Source organism: Ambystoma mexicanum, chromosome 8 (genome assembly GCF_040938575.1).
Source record: "Ambystoma mexicanum isolate Mex_15411 chromosome 8, UKY_AmexF1_1, whole genome shotgun sequence".
NCBI lineage: Eukaryota > Metazoa > Chordata > Amphibia > Caudata > Ambystomatidae > Ambystoma > Ambystoma mexicanum.
This window is the reverse complement of record NC_090929.1, coordinates 336,631,095-336,651,518: the sequence shown is the minus strand read 5'-3', so window position 1 is coordinate 336,651,518 and position 20,424 is coordinate 336,631,095. Positions and strand designations below refer to the sequence as shown.

The following is a 20,424-nucleotide window of genomic DNA, read 5'->3' as shown; positions in this document are numbered from 1 at the left end:
CCCTTCCGCCATTGCCCTTCCCCATTCCCATTTCAGCCCCATAGGGCTCTATGGGAATGGGGAAGGCGCTAATTACGGCACCGCAATTTTGCGGTGCCGTAATTAGCTCCGAGGTCCCTTAGCGGGGTGGCTTTTAACGCCTGCAATAAGCAGGCGTTAAATCACCCAACCCGCAAAGGGACCTCATAGTAAGGCGGTAGGGATTTACCGGTACCGGTATTTTACCGGTACTGGTAAATCCCTACCGCCATCCGTGTAATGAGGCCCATACACTCCAGGGGAGTCTCCCTCTTTCTTTGGCGGTCGCCTCATACACTTCTTGCCACTACAGCTTCATCTGGCAGCACATGCGTGTAACCTTGTGCTTGGCGCTCGCACTTAGATAGAGACGCTCATCCCCCAACTGAATGGATACACATACATTACAGAGCCTCACACTTTCTCATGTGCGCGGCCCTCAGAACCTCAAATGAGTCTTTCTCATTGCCTTATCAACAGCTGCATTGAAATTAATACATACTGTTATGTACCATGTTTATAATGTGTTTTATAACGTGTTTTATATTGTGTTTATAATGTGTTGGTTATCATATAATGTGTAAGTTTGTAAATTTCTCTTTGGAACTCAACAAATAAATAAATAATAATTAATACATTTTTATTCAATACAATTGGCTTGCAGCTTTTGAGTCTCATTCCATTTAACGCTCACAGATATGTAATGTGTGCCTCGCTCATTCTTCACATATGCATACAAGTATGTTATGCCATGCTATGCCCTGTTATGTTATGCCATGTTGTGCCAAGTTACTGAGGCTTGTAAAGCACAGCGTCTGCTGTTTTCACGGCCTCTTAGCACTTAGGGACCTGCAAGAGGTGGGTTGGGTTGGAGATGGTTTTGATTAGAAGTTAATATGAGTAGAGGCAGGAGAGCGAGGAGAGCAAGGTGGCGGTTTCTGCAGTGTAAATATGCAGACATGTGTCCATGTTTGGTATGGCTTCTATGTGTTTTGGAGTACTCTTAACCACTCTTTGCCCAAATGCCAGTTATAAGCCACCTCTTTTAGGAAGTAATTAGGTGGACGGGCCCCTTTGACCCGCAGCCAATTGACAAAGGCAAGCCACTGTCTGATATGAGATCCTATGAAGTCATTTATAACACGCCTGCACAAAAGTGTTTACCAACTTCCTAGGTGCTTGGAGGCAGGGCCAGGATAGCCCCTCCATAGATGACACGGCTCTTAATAGGTCCATCTTTTGGGAAAAGAAACACACATGTCCCTGTCACACGCAGTGAGTCCTTGTACAGGCCCCAACACACGACTATGCGGCCATGCCACTAAACATGAATCCATGTAAATGGTCACATATGTTGTAGTAGGTGTAGGTACTATAATCAGTCATTGAGTTCTGGCATCGCTTGGTGCAGAGGAATTGTCAGGGGCATATCCTATGCAGGTTAGGTATGTGGCATAACCACTGTGCCATGGCGCTAGTGGGATGGCAATGTTGGCACTCTACCACCCATTACACAAACGGGTCAATTAAATGCAGCCTTCCTCCTTCACCAAATCACTAATCTAATGCCCATCAACGGAGCCCCACCCTTATCAATGGCATAACACCCTTCAGGGGAGTCTTCCTCAACCCACATCACTGATTATAGTCTCACTCATACACACGACCCAGTGTCTCTTCTTCATTGAGGGTTTCCCCCCACATCACTGGTTCCTGAGTCTCCAGCTCCTTCTAGGCATTCTCTCATCGTGGGGAGTGGGCACTGGGAAAAGGAAATGTGCAGATATATACAAGGGGTGCAGCAATCGGCGTGTGTTGATGCACTGCTCTGTGCAGCACTCTGGCACACTTTGAACACGTGAAAGAAATACAATTAGACATCAATTAAAGTAGGGTTCGGTGGCGGTGGTGGGGGAGATGTTCCGGTGGCGGTGATGTGGGAGATAGTCCGGTGGCAGTGACTGGGGAGATGTTCCGGTGGCGGTGACTGGGGAGATGTTCTGGAGGTGGTGATGTGGGAGATGTTCCGGCGGTGGTGATGGGGAGATGTTGTTCCGGAGGTGGTGAAGTGGGAGATGTTCCGACGGTGGTGATGGGGAGATGTTGCGGTGGCTGTGATGGGGGGGATGTTCCGGTGGCAGTGACTGGGGAGATGTTCCGGCGGTGGTGATGGGGGGTTGTTCTGGTGGTGGTGACTGGGGAGATATTCGGGTAGCAGTGATTGGGGAGATGTTCTGGTGGCGGTGACTGGGGAGATGTTCCGGTGGCGGTGATGTGGGAGATGTTCCGTGGCAGTGATGGCGAGATGTTGCGGTGGCTGTGATGGGGGAGATGTTCCGGTGGCCGTGACTGGGGAGATGTTCCGGAGGTGGTGATGGGGAAGATGTTCTTCCTCTTTGAATTCCAGGAGCTCTTTAGGGAAACCTTGAAGCACTGGATATTGGTACAGTTTTCATTGCTTTTTTATATAGTTTATATTTTTATTAGGCGGGAGTGAATCCCAGTCGTGTGGAGAGTGGAAAAAGACAAAGCTGGAGCAGGACACAGCGCAGGAAGGGAGGGGCATAGCCAGGCTGCCGAAGGCTTCAGACCGCAAGATCCTAGTGGGGGTATAAAAGCACGTAGAGTTAGAAAGATGAGAGGGCAGTGGATAGATGTGGAGACCAGGAGAAGAAATGTCAAGAGTGATTAGTGTTGGACAGACACAGAGTCAGTACTGAGCCAATGGGCCGAGGAGGGAAAGATTGAGGGCGCTTGAAGAGTGTGTGCTTGCCAAAATTGAGAACTTTGTTGAGGCGGCAGAGGGAGGAGAGAAGAAAGGCCACAAGGAGATTAGAGCAGTATTGCAGTCTGCTGAGGACCAACGTGGAGATAAAGATCCCGGTAGAGTGAAAGGAGGAGCGGGGCAGGTTTTACGTGTGTTGAGCCAGGCCACTGTAGTCAGGGTAGTAATAAACTCCTGGAGATTAAGCTTGCTACTGAAGGGGAACCCCAAGTTGAGAGTCGTGAGGGATTGATTGAGGAGGTCAGGCTAAAAAGAGAGAGGAGAGGGATGGAAGGACGATAACATTATTTTTTGAAGAGTTAATCATTAGCGAGTGAGAGACATCCAATGACGGATGGCGGAGAACAGTTGTAGATGCAAGTGGATAATTTAGGGGAGAATGAATGGAAGGATAGGTTTGGGTGTCACACACAAAAAGATGGCGAGAGAACCCAATGGAAGAAATGAGCTTACCTAGAGAGCAGGTGTAGGATGGGAAGTAACAGAGACCAAGGACAAAGACTTGGGGGACTCCCACTGAGAGAGGGGTGTCAGAGGAGGTGTTGTCAATTTGCAAAGATGTGTTAATCAAGTGAGTGATGATCTATTTGAGAGCAGTGCCTATGAAAAAGAGAGAGGGGGAGAGAGAGAAAGAGAGAGAGAGAGAGAGAGAGGGGGAGAGAGAGAGAGAGAGAGAGAGGGAGAGAGAGAGAGGGAGAGAGGGAGACAGAGAGAGAGAGAGAGAGAGGGAGAGAGAGAGAGAGAGGGAGAGAGAGAGAGAGAGAGAGAGAGAGAGAGAGAGAGAGAGAGAGAGAGAAGTAGAGGGGAATGGTCAATGGTGTTGAATGCAACATAAAGTGTTCCCCTGGTTGCTTGGAGATCCCTTGCAGTCAAATTGCCCCCACCCCCTCCTTAACGTGTTCGTCCCCTATGATTTGTAAAGCACTCTGTTGCTTCCCAAAGCTAGATCCGTGCCCAATAAAAACCCTAATAATAATAATAATAATAATAATAATAATAATAATGGCGAAGAGTTTGGGTGGGAGTCTGGAACGGTGAGCATTGGTGAGGAAGCGTGTGGAGTGTTGGTTGTGGAATCCGGACCGAAGTGCATAAGAAAGGTTATTGCACTCCCCCCGGGTAGGGTGTGACAGGGGTTAAACTCCACAGCTTCGAGGGCTCTGGAGTAGGGGCAGGAGGGAGTCAGGCTGCACGGGCAACTCAGGCACTGGACGTCTCTCAGCACAGGGCAGCACTGCGCCAATCTCCTGAACATGTCAGCTGCAGGCACTTCACATCACTCGACGTTTTACTGAAACATTTCACGTGGTTCCCTTTGGTTGATCAGGGAAATCGCTCATGTCCTGTAAACATGAAGATACGGCCCCCGAATACGCACCTCCGTTATTGTTGAATTTAGTGGGGGTCTCTGCCCCGGACCCCTCTTCCTCGATCTCAGCGGCCCTCTGATATCTCTGCAAGTACAGGATATGGAAATAGAATTATGGAATTGCAAAACACCTGGAGATTCTTTTCCTCAGTTGGGAAGCATGGGGGTGGGGGATCTTACTACGGAAAACGTCTGAAATTCTGAAAGGAGTCAACAGATCAGCACAAAGTTACCAGGACCAACAGCAGGCACACGGCAACGCCCACAACAAACACACAGTCACTGCACCAAGCGGATTTGGGACCTGCAGACTGCCCTAACTTTGGAGCAGTGTGCAACCACTCTTGCAGATATCCCATCTGCCTTTCTTTGCAACCTCACTAAGGTTTTTTATTTTTCTGCAATGCATTTTAATCTCTTCTTGTGACTTGTGTGTTGTCTCATCCATTTTGTTCTGTTTAAATTGAGTAGCGTCTGCAGCCTCCTTTTACTCTACATTCATCACATGAGTGAGTGCAGACACCGGCCATATCTTGGATATGCATATATCAGCATGTTTAATACAAGTATAGTGTGCGAACTGTCTTTCTGCACGTGAGAGCGGGCCCCGGACAAGCTGTGTGCTACTTTTAAAAGCAAATATGGAAACCCATGTTCCTTTTTTCCTGTGCATTGGTTCTTCCGTTGCACTGGGCCCCACAAACACATGTAGACAGTGGTGTATGCAAGCCATGTGGTGATACACCGCGAATTATATATTGCAAGAACTGTAGAGGACCTACCTCATTGACAGACCTGGCACTTACCTTAGAAGGGATATGCGGTATGCTCTGAACTCTTGCATTTAAAATTAGTTTGGAGGGATCTTTTTCCTAATTTCTTAAAATGTGTTAATGTTACACTGTCACTGTAGCAAGAGGTGGTGGGAGCCATCTTAAGGAAATACTCAGGTTTGTGTTGTTTATCCTTGAACCTGGCACTTGTGACGGCAAGATATGGAATGAGATCCAGAAGATACCCTGTGGCAGTAATATAGGATGTGCTTATCTCTTGCAGCTGAAAGGCCTGTGTGGATAACAGGACACATGGAGGGACTCTGTTCCACACTCAGAAGTGTTCAGGTTTTCTTTTTTTTTTTAAATCAACTTTATTTCGTTTTCAAGGCAACACAGACATGAATCCAGCAGTGTAAAAATCATAGCAGCCCCTATCCGGGGATTCAACATAAATGCATATGACTGTGTTGCTCATATAAAAAAGAGAGAGTAAAATAGAGTAATAACCAATTAACTCCCCTCCTCCACCCCTCCAACCATATCCCAACTTGAGGGTTAGAAGAGGTTGTCTTTTTTTAAATGAAATTGTTTTTAGTTGCTTCCTTTAGGGTGGCTTCTGGCTCTTCTGTCCTTGAATGTACATGGTTTGCCAGTTTTACATTTGTGTCGCTTATCCTTGAACTTTGCACCGGTAGCAATAGGCTCATTGTCTCTATATTGCTGAGCTGGGCCTGCATTACCTTGGTAGCACCGCGGACATGCATCAACCCTGCTTAAGGAGTTGTGGATAGTGGTCTCCCTCTTGCTGCAACACAGAGCTTCCTTCCAGACTGCCTGCACATTGAATGGCTTGAACTGCTGGGGCTCCCTGCTTCCATGGTGTCTCAGATGTCCTCGGGTCTTTCCGTTGCCTGCCTCACACCTGTGAGTTGTGCAGGGCAGACACGCCATAAAACAACAGGAGCCAGTTGGGTCTCTGCAATGCTGTGTGTCCCTGTCCCCCTGTCAAGAGCTTCAAATAATTAGGGGTCTTTGTGGATGTCTTCTAACTGTGAAGTCCTGGAGGAGAGAAAATCCAAAAAGCCTGTTGTAGGTAGGCCGGCAGGATAGCGCAGGAGCAACGAGTTTGTCTTGGAAGCAAGACAACACAGAGCAACACAGATTTGAATCCAGACTGGTCTCCAGTATTAAGTGTGTAATAAAAGATGAATTGATTAATTCATAGATCCCTGAAGCCAGAGAAGTAAATGGACTGGCAGAAAACTGCTGTTACCGAAAGGCCTGTAAACTCTGGGCCTGTGCACGCATGGGCAGGTGGGGGACACGCATCCACTCTATGCTACAGAGGAAAAGAATGTTCAAGGGTTTCTAATTCTTTCAGCATCTTGAACCTGTTGGCACTTTGGTGTTGCTCCTCATGTGACGGCAAGATATTGACTAACCCATCCTCTGGAATGAGATCCAGAAGATACCCTGTGGCAGTATATGCTGTGCTGATTTCTTGCAGCTGAAAGGCCTGTGTGGATAACAGGACACGTGGAGAGACTCTGTTGGACACTCAGAAGTGTTCAGGTTTCCTTTTTTTAAATTAAATTGTTTTTAGTTGCTTCCTTTAGGATGGTTTCTGGTTCCTCTGTCCTTGAATGGACCTGGTTTGCCGGTTTTACATTTGTGCACATTGTTGCAGGTTTTGCATGCTTTTTCTTCAAATGTGTGTGGTAATTAGCTGATAACGTACTAGTTACTGTTTGGTTTGGGCCTTGCACTCTTTATTCTTTCCAAAGGTGTTGCTTTATGTGTGATTGTCACTTCCTTGCATCCTCCAGCATCTCCCTGAAGGAAGCCTATGATGTTGACATACTCTACCCTAGGTGAGCCAAGGCACTGTCAGGAAGTCCTATTGTATCTCCGTGAGGTTCACTTAATCAAATTGTTGTTGAAGGGTTTCCTTTGCATGCATAATATAGTCTTTGCCCACTCCTCCCCCTCAGATTGCCAGGTAACCTCTTGGCAAAGGTCCTGTGATCTACGTCCAGAGAAGCATAGTCATTTGTTTGTCCCGACTGAGGGCTGTGTTGCAATTGAAAAAGTTCTGAGTTCTATCCCTTTGGCCCCCAAACAGTAGTCTCTCTGAAGCCGAAGTAGTGAAAAGACTGCCACACTGAACAAGGCCATCATCATCAAATGTGAACTTCTCCTGACCCTATTGATAACATCGCGGTCGGACTCAATAGTGGGAAGCATTTCACTAAGCTGTATCCTAATACAAGTTAAGGTTTGTCCCCACATTTGCTACCCATATTGGCCAGCATCACTACAAATCCTTTACCGTCGGGGTGTTATTGATCGCTGAGGTAGTCAAGGCAACACCCTAAGGGTGCTGGAAGGTTCCTTAATATTAGTGATGACCTTCTGCTATTTGCTTGGTCCGAAGCAGAGGATCTTGATTGCTGAAGGTAGATGTTCCAGTGTCTGTGAGAGGAGTATCTGACCCTCATCAGCTGCAAGTGTCAATTCCTGATGGTACTTCGTCAGTTCTTTGGCTACATTTGACTGATATGGATGTCTAGGGAGACCCCAAAGAGGTCAGCGGTATTAAAAACAGCACCACGATGGCAAAGTCAATCAGAGGTGCTTGGCTACATTGGAATAGTCCATTATTAATTGAGGTTTATTCCAAGCGTAGCTAAGTTCACCAATCCCCAGTGAGAGCTCGCCGACCCTATGTGCCCAGGGTCATGGGATGAGAATCATGAACATGCATTATGGGCCACAAAGGAGGCCCCACCGCTGATACCACCAGGTCTTCCTTCAACAAGACACAGACAGAGGTAGCAGTGGCCCCCAGTCTTTGTATGCCTGGCGCAAGAGGATGGCTAAGGGACGACCTACCCCATTGTAAACACAAATTTCAACCCTCAACCAGTAGAAGGATATGCGCTCACAAATTGAAAACAAAATGAAAACCATGCTGTGTGCGTGTAAGTTCCACTTTTGCACCTATGACCACCCCGTCATGGCAGTAACATACTACAACAGCTGGCGCCCATCTCTTAAGAGCAGCTGTAAGAATATAGAAGTGCATGCTACAGGTTCAAGGCTGAGAACCAACAGCTGCCGCCCATCGCTTAAGAGCAGCTGTAAGAATATAGAAGTGCATGCTACAGGTTCAAGGCTGAGAACCAACAGCTGCCGCCCATCGCTTAAGAGCAGCTGTAAGAATATAGACGTGCAAGCTACAGGCTCAAGGCTGAGAACCAACAGCTGCCGCCCATCGCTTAAGAGCAGCTGTAAGAATATAGAAGTGCATGCTACAGGTTCAAGGCTGAGAACAAGCAGCTGCCGCCCATCGCTTAAGAGCAGCTGTAAGGATATAGAAATGCATGCTACAGGTTCAAGACTGAGAACCACCAGCTGCCCCCCATCGCTTAAGAGCAGCTGTAAGAATATAGAAGTGCATGCTACAGGTTCAAGGCTGAGAACCGCCAGCTGCCGCCCATCGCTTAAGAGCAGCTGTAAGAATATAGAAGTGCATGCTACAGGTTCAAGGCTGAGAACCAACAGCTGCCGCCCATCGCTTAAGAGCAGCTGTAAGAATATAGAAGTGCAAGCTACAGGTTCAAGGCTTAGAACCAACAGCTGCCGCCCATCACTTAAGAGCTGCTGTAAGAATATAGATGTGCATGCAACAGGCTCAAGGCTGAGAACCAACAGCTGCCGCCAATCGCTTAAGAGCAGCTGTAAGAATATAGAAGTGCAAGCTACAGGTTCAAGACTGAGAACCAACAGCTGCCACCCATCGCTTAAGAGCAGCTTTAAGAATATAGAAGTGCATGTTACAGGTTCAAGGCTGAGAACCAAAAGCTGCGCCCATCGTTTAAGAGCAACTGTAAGAATATAGAATTGAATGTTACAGGGTCAAGGCTGAGAACCAACAGCTGCCGCCCATCACTTAAGAGCAGCTGTAAGAATAGAGAAGTGCAAGCTACAGGCTCAAGGCTGAGAACCAACAGCTGCCGCCAATCGCTTAAGAGCAGCTGTAAGAATATAGAAGTGCAAGCTACAGGTTCAAGACTGAGAACCAACAGCTGCCACCCATCGCTTAAGAGCAGCTTTAAGAATATAGAAGTGCATGTTACAGGTTCAAGGCTGAGAACCAAAAGCTGCGCCCATCGTTTAAGAGCAACTGTAAGAATATAGAATTGAATGTTACAGGGTCAAGGCTGAGAACCAACAGCTGCCGCCCATCACTTAAGAGCAGCTGTAAGAATAGAGAAGTGCAAGCTACAGGCTCAAGGCTGAGAACCAACAGCTGCCGCCCATCGCTGAAGAGCATTTGTAAGAATATGGAAGTGCATGCTACAGGTTCAAGGCTGAGAACCAACAGCTGCCGCCCATCGCTTAAGAGCATTTGTAAGAATATGGAAGTGCATGCTACAGGTTCAAGGCTGAGAACCAACAGCTGCCACCCATCGCTTAAGAGCAACTGTAAGAATATAGAAGTGCATGCTACAGGGTCAAGGCTGCGAACCAACAGCTGCCGCACATCACTTAAGAACAACTGTAAGAATCTAGAAGTGCATGCTACAGGGTCAAAGCTGAGAACCAACAGCTGCCGCCAATCGCTTAAGAGCAGCTGTAAGAATATAGAAGTGCATGCTACAGGTTCAAGGCTGAGAACCAACAGCTGCCGCCCATCGCTTAAGGGCAACTGTAAGAATATAGAAGTGCATGCTACAGGGTCAAGGCTGCGAACTAACAGCTGCCGCACATCGCTTAAGAACAACTGTAAGAATATAGAAGTGCATGCTACAGGTTCAAGGCTGAGAACCTCTCATAATCTACTGGGCCAGAACACAAGACCCTGCTGAATGTCTCTTGTCCCCCCTGAGAGTTGCCAATTCCCAAGAAGAACAGAAAGTTGAACATAAGGAGAAACATGTCAGCCTAGTGATCGGCTATGCCATACCCAAATCATCTATTTCTGGAGGAGATTGCAAAGGCGTCTGCAATGGATGACTGGCTTCTGGCTCCGATAGAAGCTTTTTGGCCTGGGAAGTGAAAGCTCTTTCTCGCTGTAAGGCTTATGTTATCAGTGACTGTGGATGGCCGAATACCGCAGTGATCGAGAATCCTTATCGAACTTTCACCAAGAGAGTCACCATGTTAGCCGTTGCTGGATTCGCAAGCCTTGATGCTCTGAAGGAGGAGGTCATTGGGAGCTTCCAGCCACACCGGGTCCCTGTCCATCGGGCAAAACAGCGCCCATCAGATCTATGGACACATGCTCCCACCCCGCACATGGCAGAAATCAAGTGAAGTGTTTTGCTCTTTTACAGTTACTTATAGGTATAGACCATTATTCTAGATAATAATCCCGAGTGTAGATGGTGTCATCAATAGCTACCAAGGCATTGGAGCCATAACTTTCCAATGGGCTCCCAAGTCATGGGTTGCTTATGATCTTAAAGCGCACAAGGATTCTCCTTTCAAGGATGAACGTTTGCAACATGCATCAGTGATCATGCAATCAAACACTCCCATGCCAAACTATGTTGGCCTTAGGCCAATGGAGATGCAGAAGGATAGATGCGTGCCTGTCTTACAACCTAAAAGACAATCATGAGGTGTCTTCATGGTGATTGCTGGGAGAAGACCTCACATGCCTCTAAGCAGATGGTTCTTGCGATGGTGTTATTTGGAACATGTCATCCAAACAGCCAGTCCCTTACATTGGTCCTGTGTCCCCCCAAAGCGAATGATAAGGATGTACAGGAACAGTGTGCCCACACCAAATGGAAGGAAAACACCAAGCAACATGCCAAAGAGGTGCCATTTGGCATGGTCGAATGAGTGCTGGTAAAAAAAAGTGGGCCCACTGGACAACTCAGTCTGTATTTGTATTCCCCCCCCCCCGCCCCGTAAGGGCCGTATCTAGGAAGCTCATCATGATCACAGGGAGAGGGGCTGACCAAAAACCACTAGGAATTTCATTTCACTCAATTCGAGAAGGTCACTAGAAAGGTGTGTGTCACTCGTAGGATGTGCCGGCGATGACCCAGACTATACCCAGGGCACCCAGTTTCTCTGCTACAATGGATGCAGGTGATGTCCATGGTAGGTTCCTTGTCCTTGGAACACGCTTGTCACAGTAGAATGGAGCCTACAGTGAGCATAGAGTGTGCAACTTTGTTTTGACATGTTTCTAAAAAGCTAAATCTGATAGGATAGATTGGGTTCTATGTCATTTCACCAACACACGTTTTTACGACAGGTGTTTTGCCGCAGAATTTTTGCCCAAAAAAAGTTTTGAAATTATTTTACAATTATGTTGGGGGGTGTGTGCCCCCCAAGCTGACTGTCATTTACCTATTTTATTTTTATTGCCGACCCCCTCAACCCTTTATATGCCCTTGCCCACCTCCTAAATAAATAAACTAAACTAAACTAGCATGATATAAGTGACTGTCACCAAACGTAGGGGTCTGGAACCAAAGGCGTGGGCTTCTAATAAGGGCATGCAATTTCTTTCTTATACGGTCAACGGTGCATTGTTCCATGCTCCTCAATGTCTAGATGCCCAAAGCACATGTTCCAGAGTCTACTCTGGTGATCTCTAAGCTAACTCAAGCACATACCACCCAGCAGCCGTTTCAAGACTCTATCCCTCCACAGTGAGTGTGGGCTTCTTGCTGTGTGTTACACTCCAACATACGTAAACAATGTCTTTAATCCATAAATATTCTGGCTATCTTAATGCTTTGCAAATGGCACATCCTTATATGTCTTTTAACATGTGACTTACCCTGACCGGAACTTCTTTTTCCCCAGGGATACATTCACCTGCACAAGAAGACAAGGGAAGTGAGCAAGAATGTTACATGGGAGACCTTGAGATCCACCTCAGTCATACTGGCCTTCCTTGGATTGTGACCCAGGTGCAGAGAGGCGAAGAGGTTTCACTACCCATTAGTCATGCACGCATGCACCCACGCACACACACAGACACATGCACGCACACACACACGCACGCATGCACGCACACACACACACACACACACACACACACACACCTACACCTCATGGGGTACAGAAAAGTGAGGAGAGGTGTGTGTTAGGCACTAAAGGTTGATGGGTACCCAGTTGCTCCTTCCCAGGAGCTCTCCATCTCTGCATACATTGGCCACATTGGATTTAACAGCAGGTTTCAAATAAAATATCAATTGTTTACAATTGGCGTTACAGAAACTTTGCACCGGTGCAAGTGTACGTTTGCATGGTATTAGCACTAGGGCAAAGTTTGCACTATTTCTAAAAACACTGAGACTAATGCAGTTTGGCATGGTATAAGCATCAGGGAAGAATTGCCATAGTGCAAAAAATATACATTTTCAATGCATTGTGCTTTTCCAATAAACTTGTATCACTTGATTAGAAATCTCCATCTGTCGTTATCTTTTATTAATTAAGAAACAAATGACACCCCGGAGTCTGCTGATTAGGGTGGGGTTCATCATCTCTGTGGATAATAAAACCCACCGCATTCCTGGAATAACGAAAAATATACTCAATACATATATTCTTTGTATATCTTTCTAATACAAATTCATTGTGTATAGCTTGACAAGTAAGCCCTACCAATGATATCGACACCGTCTGCTTTTTGCTTCTTCTTTGTTAAACCGCACAGCAACGGAATTAGCATTTCTCCAGCCTCCTCAAACCCTCAGCATTCAAATCCATTCTGGAGTTTTTGCTATTGCTTTGTGCCTCAGATATCCAATGTACGACACGTATAAACCGCGCAAAGCACTGCCCACAAAAGTGACTCTCCCCAGCTAAGACTCATGGTCGGCGGGCAAACCTCCACCAGAACCCCCCCCGCCCCTGGCCAGAGGAGGCCGATTCACGAACCAAGCCTACAGAGAATACTTGTGTGGTGGCTGCACGGTAACAGCATGAGGTGCTTAAGTGTGACAAGCACTTATCCAGTGTATGCACAAAATCCAATCCCCACAAACCACTTGGAAAATAGAAATGACACCTATTAAGGAAACTGATCGAAGTATCAACAGACCGGTTGCCGCCGGAAAGACCCCAACAACAAGGGGGGACTGGGCACCAAAAGAGGCCCCGGAAATAATGTTCAAAGTGGCCCCGTAATACACATGTTCAGCAAGCGCAACACTTTTGCTATGAGAACATTTGAAAATAAAACAGATTACCACACAAAAGAGGCTCAGGGTGCAGAAGCCTACCAGGATATCTCCAGAGTTCCCTATAGGCCAGGCCCACCTGCCCATCAAACGTCTGCCTCCTGTTCTAGGATTTCTTTTGCAAGTCATTCTTACTGCAAAATCCGTAAACAATCTCCAAGGGCCATGCACTGAACACATTCTCCTTAACTTCCTGAATAATAACATTAACATTATGTTTTAGGCACCAGGGCCTCAGGGCACTGACGATTGATTGCTTCTCCTGCAATCGACACCCTGTATCATCATGAGTCACGGACATGTTTGCTGTGGCCGTGCAGTGCACAGGGATTGCCGGGCAACCCTTATGTGAACGTGGTCTCTCCTGGTGGACGGGAGACACAGTTAACGATTTTACCCAGTTCCTTGGGAGCCCCTTCGATGTTGTGATCCGCATGGATGAACCCTCTCTTGACTTGAATGTCTCTTTCTGGCTGCTACACAACTGCATCTATCCCAGTCGCACAGAGAGTCGCTCGGCTGAGGGTTGGAGAATGGCAAACTCGCCTTTCATCCAGATAACTCAAAGCGGATCACCAACCTTTCCCACTGACTCATGATTTTGGAACAGACAGACACACTTTCTTTGCAAAAAGCTTTTCCTAAACCAACCTTAGCCCCCTTCATAATGAAGTTATTCTTTTTAAACTTTGGTTTTAGAAAAATCCTCTTTGTTACTTGACTTAATATTTTGGACATAAAACGCATAGTTGAGGGTTGGGAAGACCACCCGAATGAGCTAAAGGGCAAGTTAGATGCCCAGCATACATCGAAAGCTATTTTCCAACAGGGAGGTATAATATACGTTCATCTGCTTACATTAATCAAATAATTGAGGATTATTACAGATATGGTGAGCCTCTATAACACCTTCTTACTGTTTGGTGTGGAGTGGTTGGAGTCAGGGAACTTAGGGTGCTTCATTTATTCCCACTATCTGGAAGGGGTAGGATTCTACAACATTGCTGCAGGGTCCCCGATATGCAGGATACCAGGAAAGCCAGAAGATGGCAGGCCCTGGGTTTGCAATGGCACGTGCAGACATGCACAGATTTGAGAGCCACCCTAGGATGGAATTGCCAACATGTGCGGCATGTGGCAAGTCACTAGGGAATATCGCAGTAGTGTCCCGCAATTTGGTGTGTGTGGAACAGCGCAGGATGGCAGTAATCGTGCGAGCAACTGTGGGGCATTGTGTGATCTCAGCACTGCAAACCTCTCCACCTGGGCCTGTACACACTGTATTCCATTCATCTTGTCCCCATTTATTGTGTGGGCCCCGGGAACTCAGCAGCCCAAGAAGAAAGAGACAAAGGATCATCAAAAGACGTCAGGTGTTGCTGTCGGCAACTGTTTGGTGGGGAAGTTGGCACCAAATTCCCCCAGCCCGATCCTCAGATCATAGATCACACAGCTCGGTTTGTCAGAAGGGCCATGTCAAACTTAGAATTCTGCACAAAGGCCCCCCTTTTCTTCCTCCCCCTTTGCATGCTTCAGTTGTGGCTTCTCTAGTCCTCTGGATTTATGCGCTATATCTATTGCAGCCAGCCTTCCTGTTAGAAAGGCTGCAAGTGCTGCAGAATTCAGCAGCTCAGGTTGTCTCTGGTCAGTCCATTTGCGACCATGTCTCTCCTGTGCCTGTGGCTCGCTGCATCGAGTTTAAATCTCTCTGTTTAGTGCACTGAGCCTTTAATTGCTTGGGTGCAGACTATCTACAGTAAAATGTCTGCCAGTATGCCCCTTCACAACTACTCATTTCATCCTCAGACTTTCTGATCCAAGCTCCCAGAGTCCATCGATCTAGAACTGGCAGCCGCGCGTTCTCTGTAGCTGCTACCCACCTCTGCAACAAGCTCCCTCTCGCACTGCGAATGAGGGCTGACCATCTGGCTTTTCGTCGCGGCCTGAAGACACTTTCATTTAGCTACATTTCTTCTTCTTCTTTCATGACTTTTGTTCCTGTATTTTCATTGGTTGTCCTCAGCGCCATATTGCCCTAGGGTGGAAGTCACGCTTTACACATTTTTATAACACAACCTAACCTGAGGCCTTTGCAGCTCCTAGGCATAGATGTGGGGGCAGGGAAAGGAGAGGGCTTACCCCTGCATGGATATGACTGCCCAACAGCATACGGTGACCTGCTTCATGTTGGCATCTTATTTGAGGAGAGCCATCCTCTCCCTTCTGCCCCCACCCCATCTCCTCCCTCTTGCCCACTAATTTAAGAAACCTTACAAAAAAACGTCTAGTTCAGCAGCAGCCCCAATACCCTGATCATTTCTGGTGAAGCAACCCGGAAGTAGCAGGCCTAAGCATCTTCCATTTGGAGTCACCTGTGCAGTTAGTTTTGACGTGTCCGCGCCGTCTTTTATCAAGTGTGATTTCTTATTTGCTTATTTGAGCTGTCTCCTAACGTGGTTCGTCAACCAACGCAGCCTCGACTGCCATGTAAGGCAATAGGGCAATCCCATAAGTGTAGGCCCAATATCCTACAGTATGCCACTTTTTTGGGTGCCCTTGATGACTTATTTCACTGCACAGCTAGCAGGGTTGACCAGTTGTACTGAATACATTTTAATCTTTAAAACGCACAATTTGCAGCACATGCTAACAATAACCAAACCCTTGTTTACTACTACTATTTTAATACACAAAAGGAATTCATTGCCATGTATGACTGTGAGCCCCTTTTTCACCAGAGCCAAGTTAATGCTCCTTTTCAATCCTGCCCGGAAGCCAGAAGGGCGCTGCACACACAAGTACTAATGAGAAAACCTTGCAACACATTTAACGAAAAAATAAAAATACAATAAAAGTTCAATTGAATTCCAAGTAAAATAGAGACTTGGCAAAGATGACTGGGACAGAAATATCCATGTTAAAGCCAAATGTTCGAGAGCAAGTCTGAATAAATAGGTGTTCACATCTTTTGAAATTCTGTTTAAGAAGAGGAGCTTAGCTGTAAAGCAATTGAACTCATAAAGCAAGGAATTGCAGAGGAAAAGCCTTCCAGGATAGTACATTAATGAATCGTTTATAACACCGAGACGAGTCTCTAAGCGCGGGACCGGGATTTGAACCTGTGTTGCACTCCGTATTCTCAAAGAAAGGCGTTGCCTGTGAGCCATCCTCACAGATAGTTTCCATTGTTTGTTTAAACGTGCTTGCATCCATTATTTAAGTAATAAGCCGCAGCTGGGGGGGGGCATTACTGCTACAGGTAATGGCCCGGGTCCTGCGTTAAGTCCCTTGCTTCGCCCGAGCCTGTAACTATGGGACCTGAAGCGGTAATGCCCTCCCAGCGAGGGGCTTATTGCTATTACTACCCCGACCCATGAGACCGGACTACTAATAGCATCTTTTTCAGTTGCTAGACGCTCTGGCATTTAGCAACCGAAAAAAGAAAGAAAATAACAAATGGCCACCATGGAAAAGGATACGAAGTCTGTTCTCCTTTTCCATGGTGGCCGTTAAAAAGAGTAAAAAAAAAGGTCAACACAGAAGATGCCCACCACGGAACGGGAGAAGGAACTACTTGTAGTCCCTTCTCCCCATCAAAGGTCACCATTAAAAAGATAGAAAAAAACCAACAAATAAAACAGCTGCCATGGAACCGGGCGAAGGGACTAGACGTAGTCCCATCTCCCTTTCCATGGCGACCACTCTGGAAAGGAACACCGAGGGATGCAGCTGCAACAGTTGCCTTGATCGGCTGGTAAGGAACGGGCGAGGGCCAATCAGATTGTAACCATCTGATTTAGCTTCCTTCCTTCTCGTGCCTGAGCACCTACTGGCTAAGATCAATTTCTCAGCCATGTACACTCGACTGCTCAGGACAAGTGCCTTGAAGGCCACACAGCCTTATTTAATTTAAAGGCAAAAATCCAAAGGTAATCAGTGAAGCTGAAATACAATAGGGGTTACATGATCACTTTTAGGGGCACCCACTACCAGCCGTGCAGCAGCTTATAAGAGCAATTTTTGTGTGGCTAAAGAAGAAGCGGGAAGACGACTGTAAAGCGCCTTCAATTAGTCTTTCCGATTTGTAAAGAAGACCCATGCGCCAACGCATATCTTTGCTTGCAGCCACATTTTAGCAACACTAAGGCGCGTGGAACTGCACCTCCAGAACATCCATGCACAGGTCAGCACTGCATGTGCAACAATGCATTGGGAGGAAAACTGCAAGTAAAACAATGCTCTATGACACAACTACAATAAAAGCAATTCACTGAAACAAAACTACAGGTAAAAGAATGCAGTATTAGAGGACCAGTGATAAAGAAAGGCACTGGCACATGACTACCTGCCATAAATGCACCGGGACAAAAGTACAGGTAAAGCAATGCACTGGTACAGGATTGCAAGTAGAAAGGTGGACGTGTGAAGCAGTACTGCAAAAAAACAAAACACTGGGGTAACATTAGAAATAAAACAATTTCCTAGAACTAGTAATGCAATGCTCTGGAACATGGCTGGACTTTAAACATGCTCTGCGTCACGTCTGCAATTATGAACGCAGGATACCACAGGGGCAACACGCTGGTCTTGGAAACAAGACCACGCAGAGCAACAGAGGTTTGAATTCCGGGTCCGCCCTTGGAAACCAAGCTCAGGTATGGTATTAGGCACGTTATAAAAAACAATTAAATAAATAAAAAATCAACACACTGTGAAAAAAGTCCTTGCGCCATTTAGGGCCTCATTCACAAAACTGGTTTATAATGGGTAAATCCCATTGGAAAACGTTATGTGAATCAGGCCCATTAATCACGATTCTTAGTAAAACAATGCATTATAACATGACTCCTATTAAAGAATTGACCTCGGACACGTCTACGTTTAAAGCGCCCTGAATGTGACTGCAAGGATGTAAAACAATGCACTTGACCGCAACTACGAATGAAGCAATACATTGGGACAACATGTGTCTAAAGATAAAGCAATGCACTGAGTCATGGCTGCAAGTGAAGTAATGCATTGGGAAAAAAGGATTGGAAAATCAATGCACTGAGACAGGGCTACAAGTGAAGTGATGCATTAGGACAACATGCGTCTAAAGATCAAGCAATGCATTGAGACAGGGCTACAAGTGAAGTGATGCATTAGGACAACTTGCGTCTAAAGATAATGCAATGCACTGAGACAGGGCTACAAGTGAAGCGATGCATTGGGACAATATGCGTCTAAAAATAATGCAATGCACTGAGACAGGGCTACAAGTGAAGTGATGCATTAGGACAACTTGCGTCTAAAGATAATGCAATGCACTGAGACAGGGCTACAAGTGAAGTGATGCATTAGGACAACTTGCGTCTAAAGATAATGCAATGCACTGAGACAGGGCTACAAGTGAAGCGATGCATTGGGACAACATGCGTCTGACTATCAAGCAATGCACTGAGACGGGCTACAAGTGAAGCGATGCATTGGGACAACATGTGTCTATAGATAAAGCAATGCACTGAGGAATGGCTACAAGTGAAGTGATGCATTAGGAGAACTTGCGTCTAAAGATAATGCAATGCACTGAGACAGGGCTACAAGTGAAGCGATGCATTGGGACAACATGCGTCTGACTATCAAGCAATGCACTGAGACCAGCTACAAGTGAAGCGATGCATTGGGACAACATGCGTCTAAAGATAAAGCAATGCACTGAGGCATGGCTACAAGTGAAGTGATGCATTGGGACAACATGCGTCTAACGATCAAGCAATGCACTGAGACAGGGCTAAAAGTGAAGCAATGCAATGGGACGACATGCATCTAACGATCAAGCAATGCACTGAGACAGGGCTACAAGTGAAGCGATGCATTGGGACAACATGCGTCTAAAGATCAAGCAATGCACTGAGGCATGGCTACAAGTGAAGCGATGCATTGGGACAACATGCGTCTAACGATCAAGCAATGCACTGATACAGGGCTACAAGTGAAGCGATGCATTGGGACAACATGCGTCTAAAGATAATGCAATGCACTGAGACAGGGCTACAAGTGAAGTAATGTATTGGGACAACATGCGTCTAAAGATAAAGCAATGCACTGAGACAGGGCTACAAGTGAAGTGATGCATTGGGACAACATGCATCTAAAGATAAAGCAATGCACTGAGACAGGGCTACAAGTGAAGCGATGCATTGGGACAACATGCATCTAAAGATAAAGCAATGCACTGAGACAGGGCTACAAGTGAAGTGATGCATTGGGACAACATGCGTCTAAAGATCAAGCAATTGTCGCGTTTCGAGGGTTCCACGATCAGTCTGAGGAATCACTTGGGTTAGATACCGCTAAAGTAATTCAGACTTCCTTCCTGAGAGCACAGCTTGCAGGGAAAAGAAACACCTGTCAGGCCAAGGGCTCAGGCAAAAAGGCAGAACGCACAGCGGAGCTAGAGGGAAGAAAACAAACAAAGCAAACATTACATACCGTTTGTTGACAATTTCAGTCCCTCTACCCCCTCCGAGCCCCACAAGCTTACCTGTGTATTCTTTTCCTTTTAGTGGAATACCTACTTGTGACAATACACAAGAATGGGAGTGCGTGAAGGTCAGGGGAAGTTTTCTTGCTTGAATGAAGGGGGACCATAGACTTCCCTCAATGATGGATTAGTGATGTCAACAGTAGAGTGTCCCCCATTCCAATGAGTGAAAACAAAATCAAATGTTCCAAGAGTAAGTAGGCAAAAAGAAAACAGCAGAGCGTCCCACTATCCAAGGAGTGAAGCCAAGTGTCTCAAGATCCAAGGGGGCGGAGTAAATGATGAGCACAGCAAAGCGTCCCAAAAAATCCCACAAGTGATGAATACAGCAAAGCGTCCCAAAAAATCCCACAAGTGATGAGCACAGCAAAGCGTCCCAACAATAACCAAGAAGTGAGGTTTCTCCACTCGGGGAGCGGGTGGCCAGGAGTGATTTGAAGACTACGGGGTTGAAGGGAGCCGGAAACCAGAGATGAGAAGCAGAATCCAAAACAAGTCCGAGGTGTATTCCGTGGTCGAGCAGGGGAGTTGATCAAACGAAGGTCTAAGGCAGAACCAAGGAGACGATAACAAGGTCCAAGGTAAGCCTAGAATTCAGGAACCAGAAAGGCAAGGAAAAGGGGAGAAGGAACTTATTCCAAGAGCGTAGCTCGCGTAACGCAATGGTTTAGGAGCACCGGCTTACTGGGGGCGTGGCCAATTATAGGAAGTGAAATGCAATCGAGGCGTGGAAC

General features: G+C 46.5%; 1 protein-coding gene across 1 annotated transcript in view; it reads right to left on the bottom strand.

Annotated features, from left to right (window-relative positions):
• Nucleotides 1-20,424, bottom strand: part of AMBP (alpha-1-microglobulin/bikunin precursor) — a 145,168-nt gene that overhangs the window by 57,702 nt on the left and 67,042 nt on the right. Inside the window, exons 6-7 of the mRNA XM_069609777.1 lie at nucleotides 11,754-11,791; nucleotides 4,182-4,257 (exon numbers count right to left, since the gene is read on the bottom strand). Coding sequence (XP_069465878.1) covers nucleotides 4,182-4,257; nucleotides 11,754-11,791 — 114 coding nt within the window. The remainder of the gene's footprint in view (nucleotides 1-4,181; nucleotides 4,258-11,753; nucleotides 11,792-20,424) is intronic.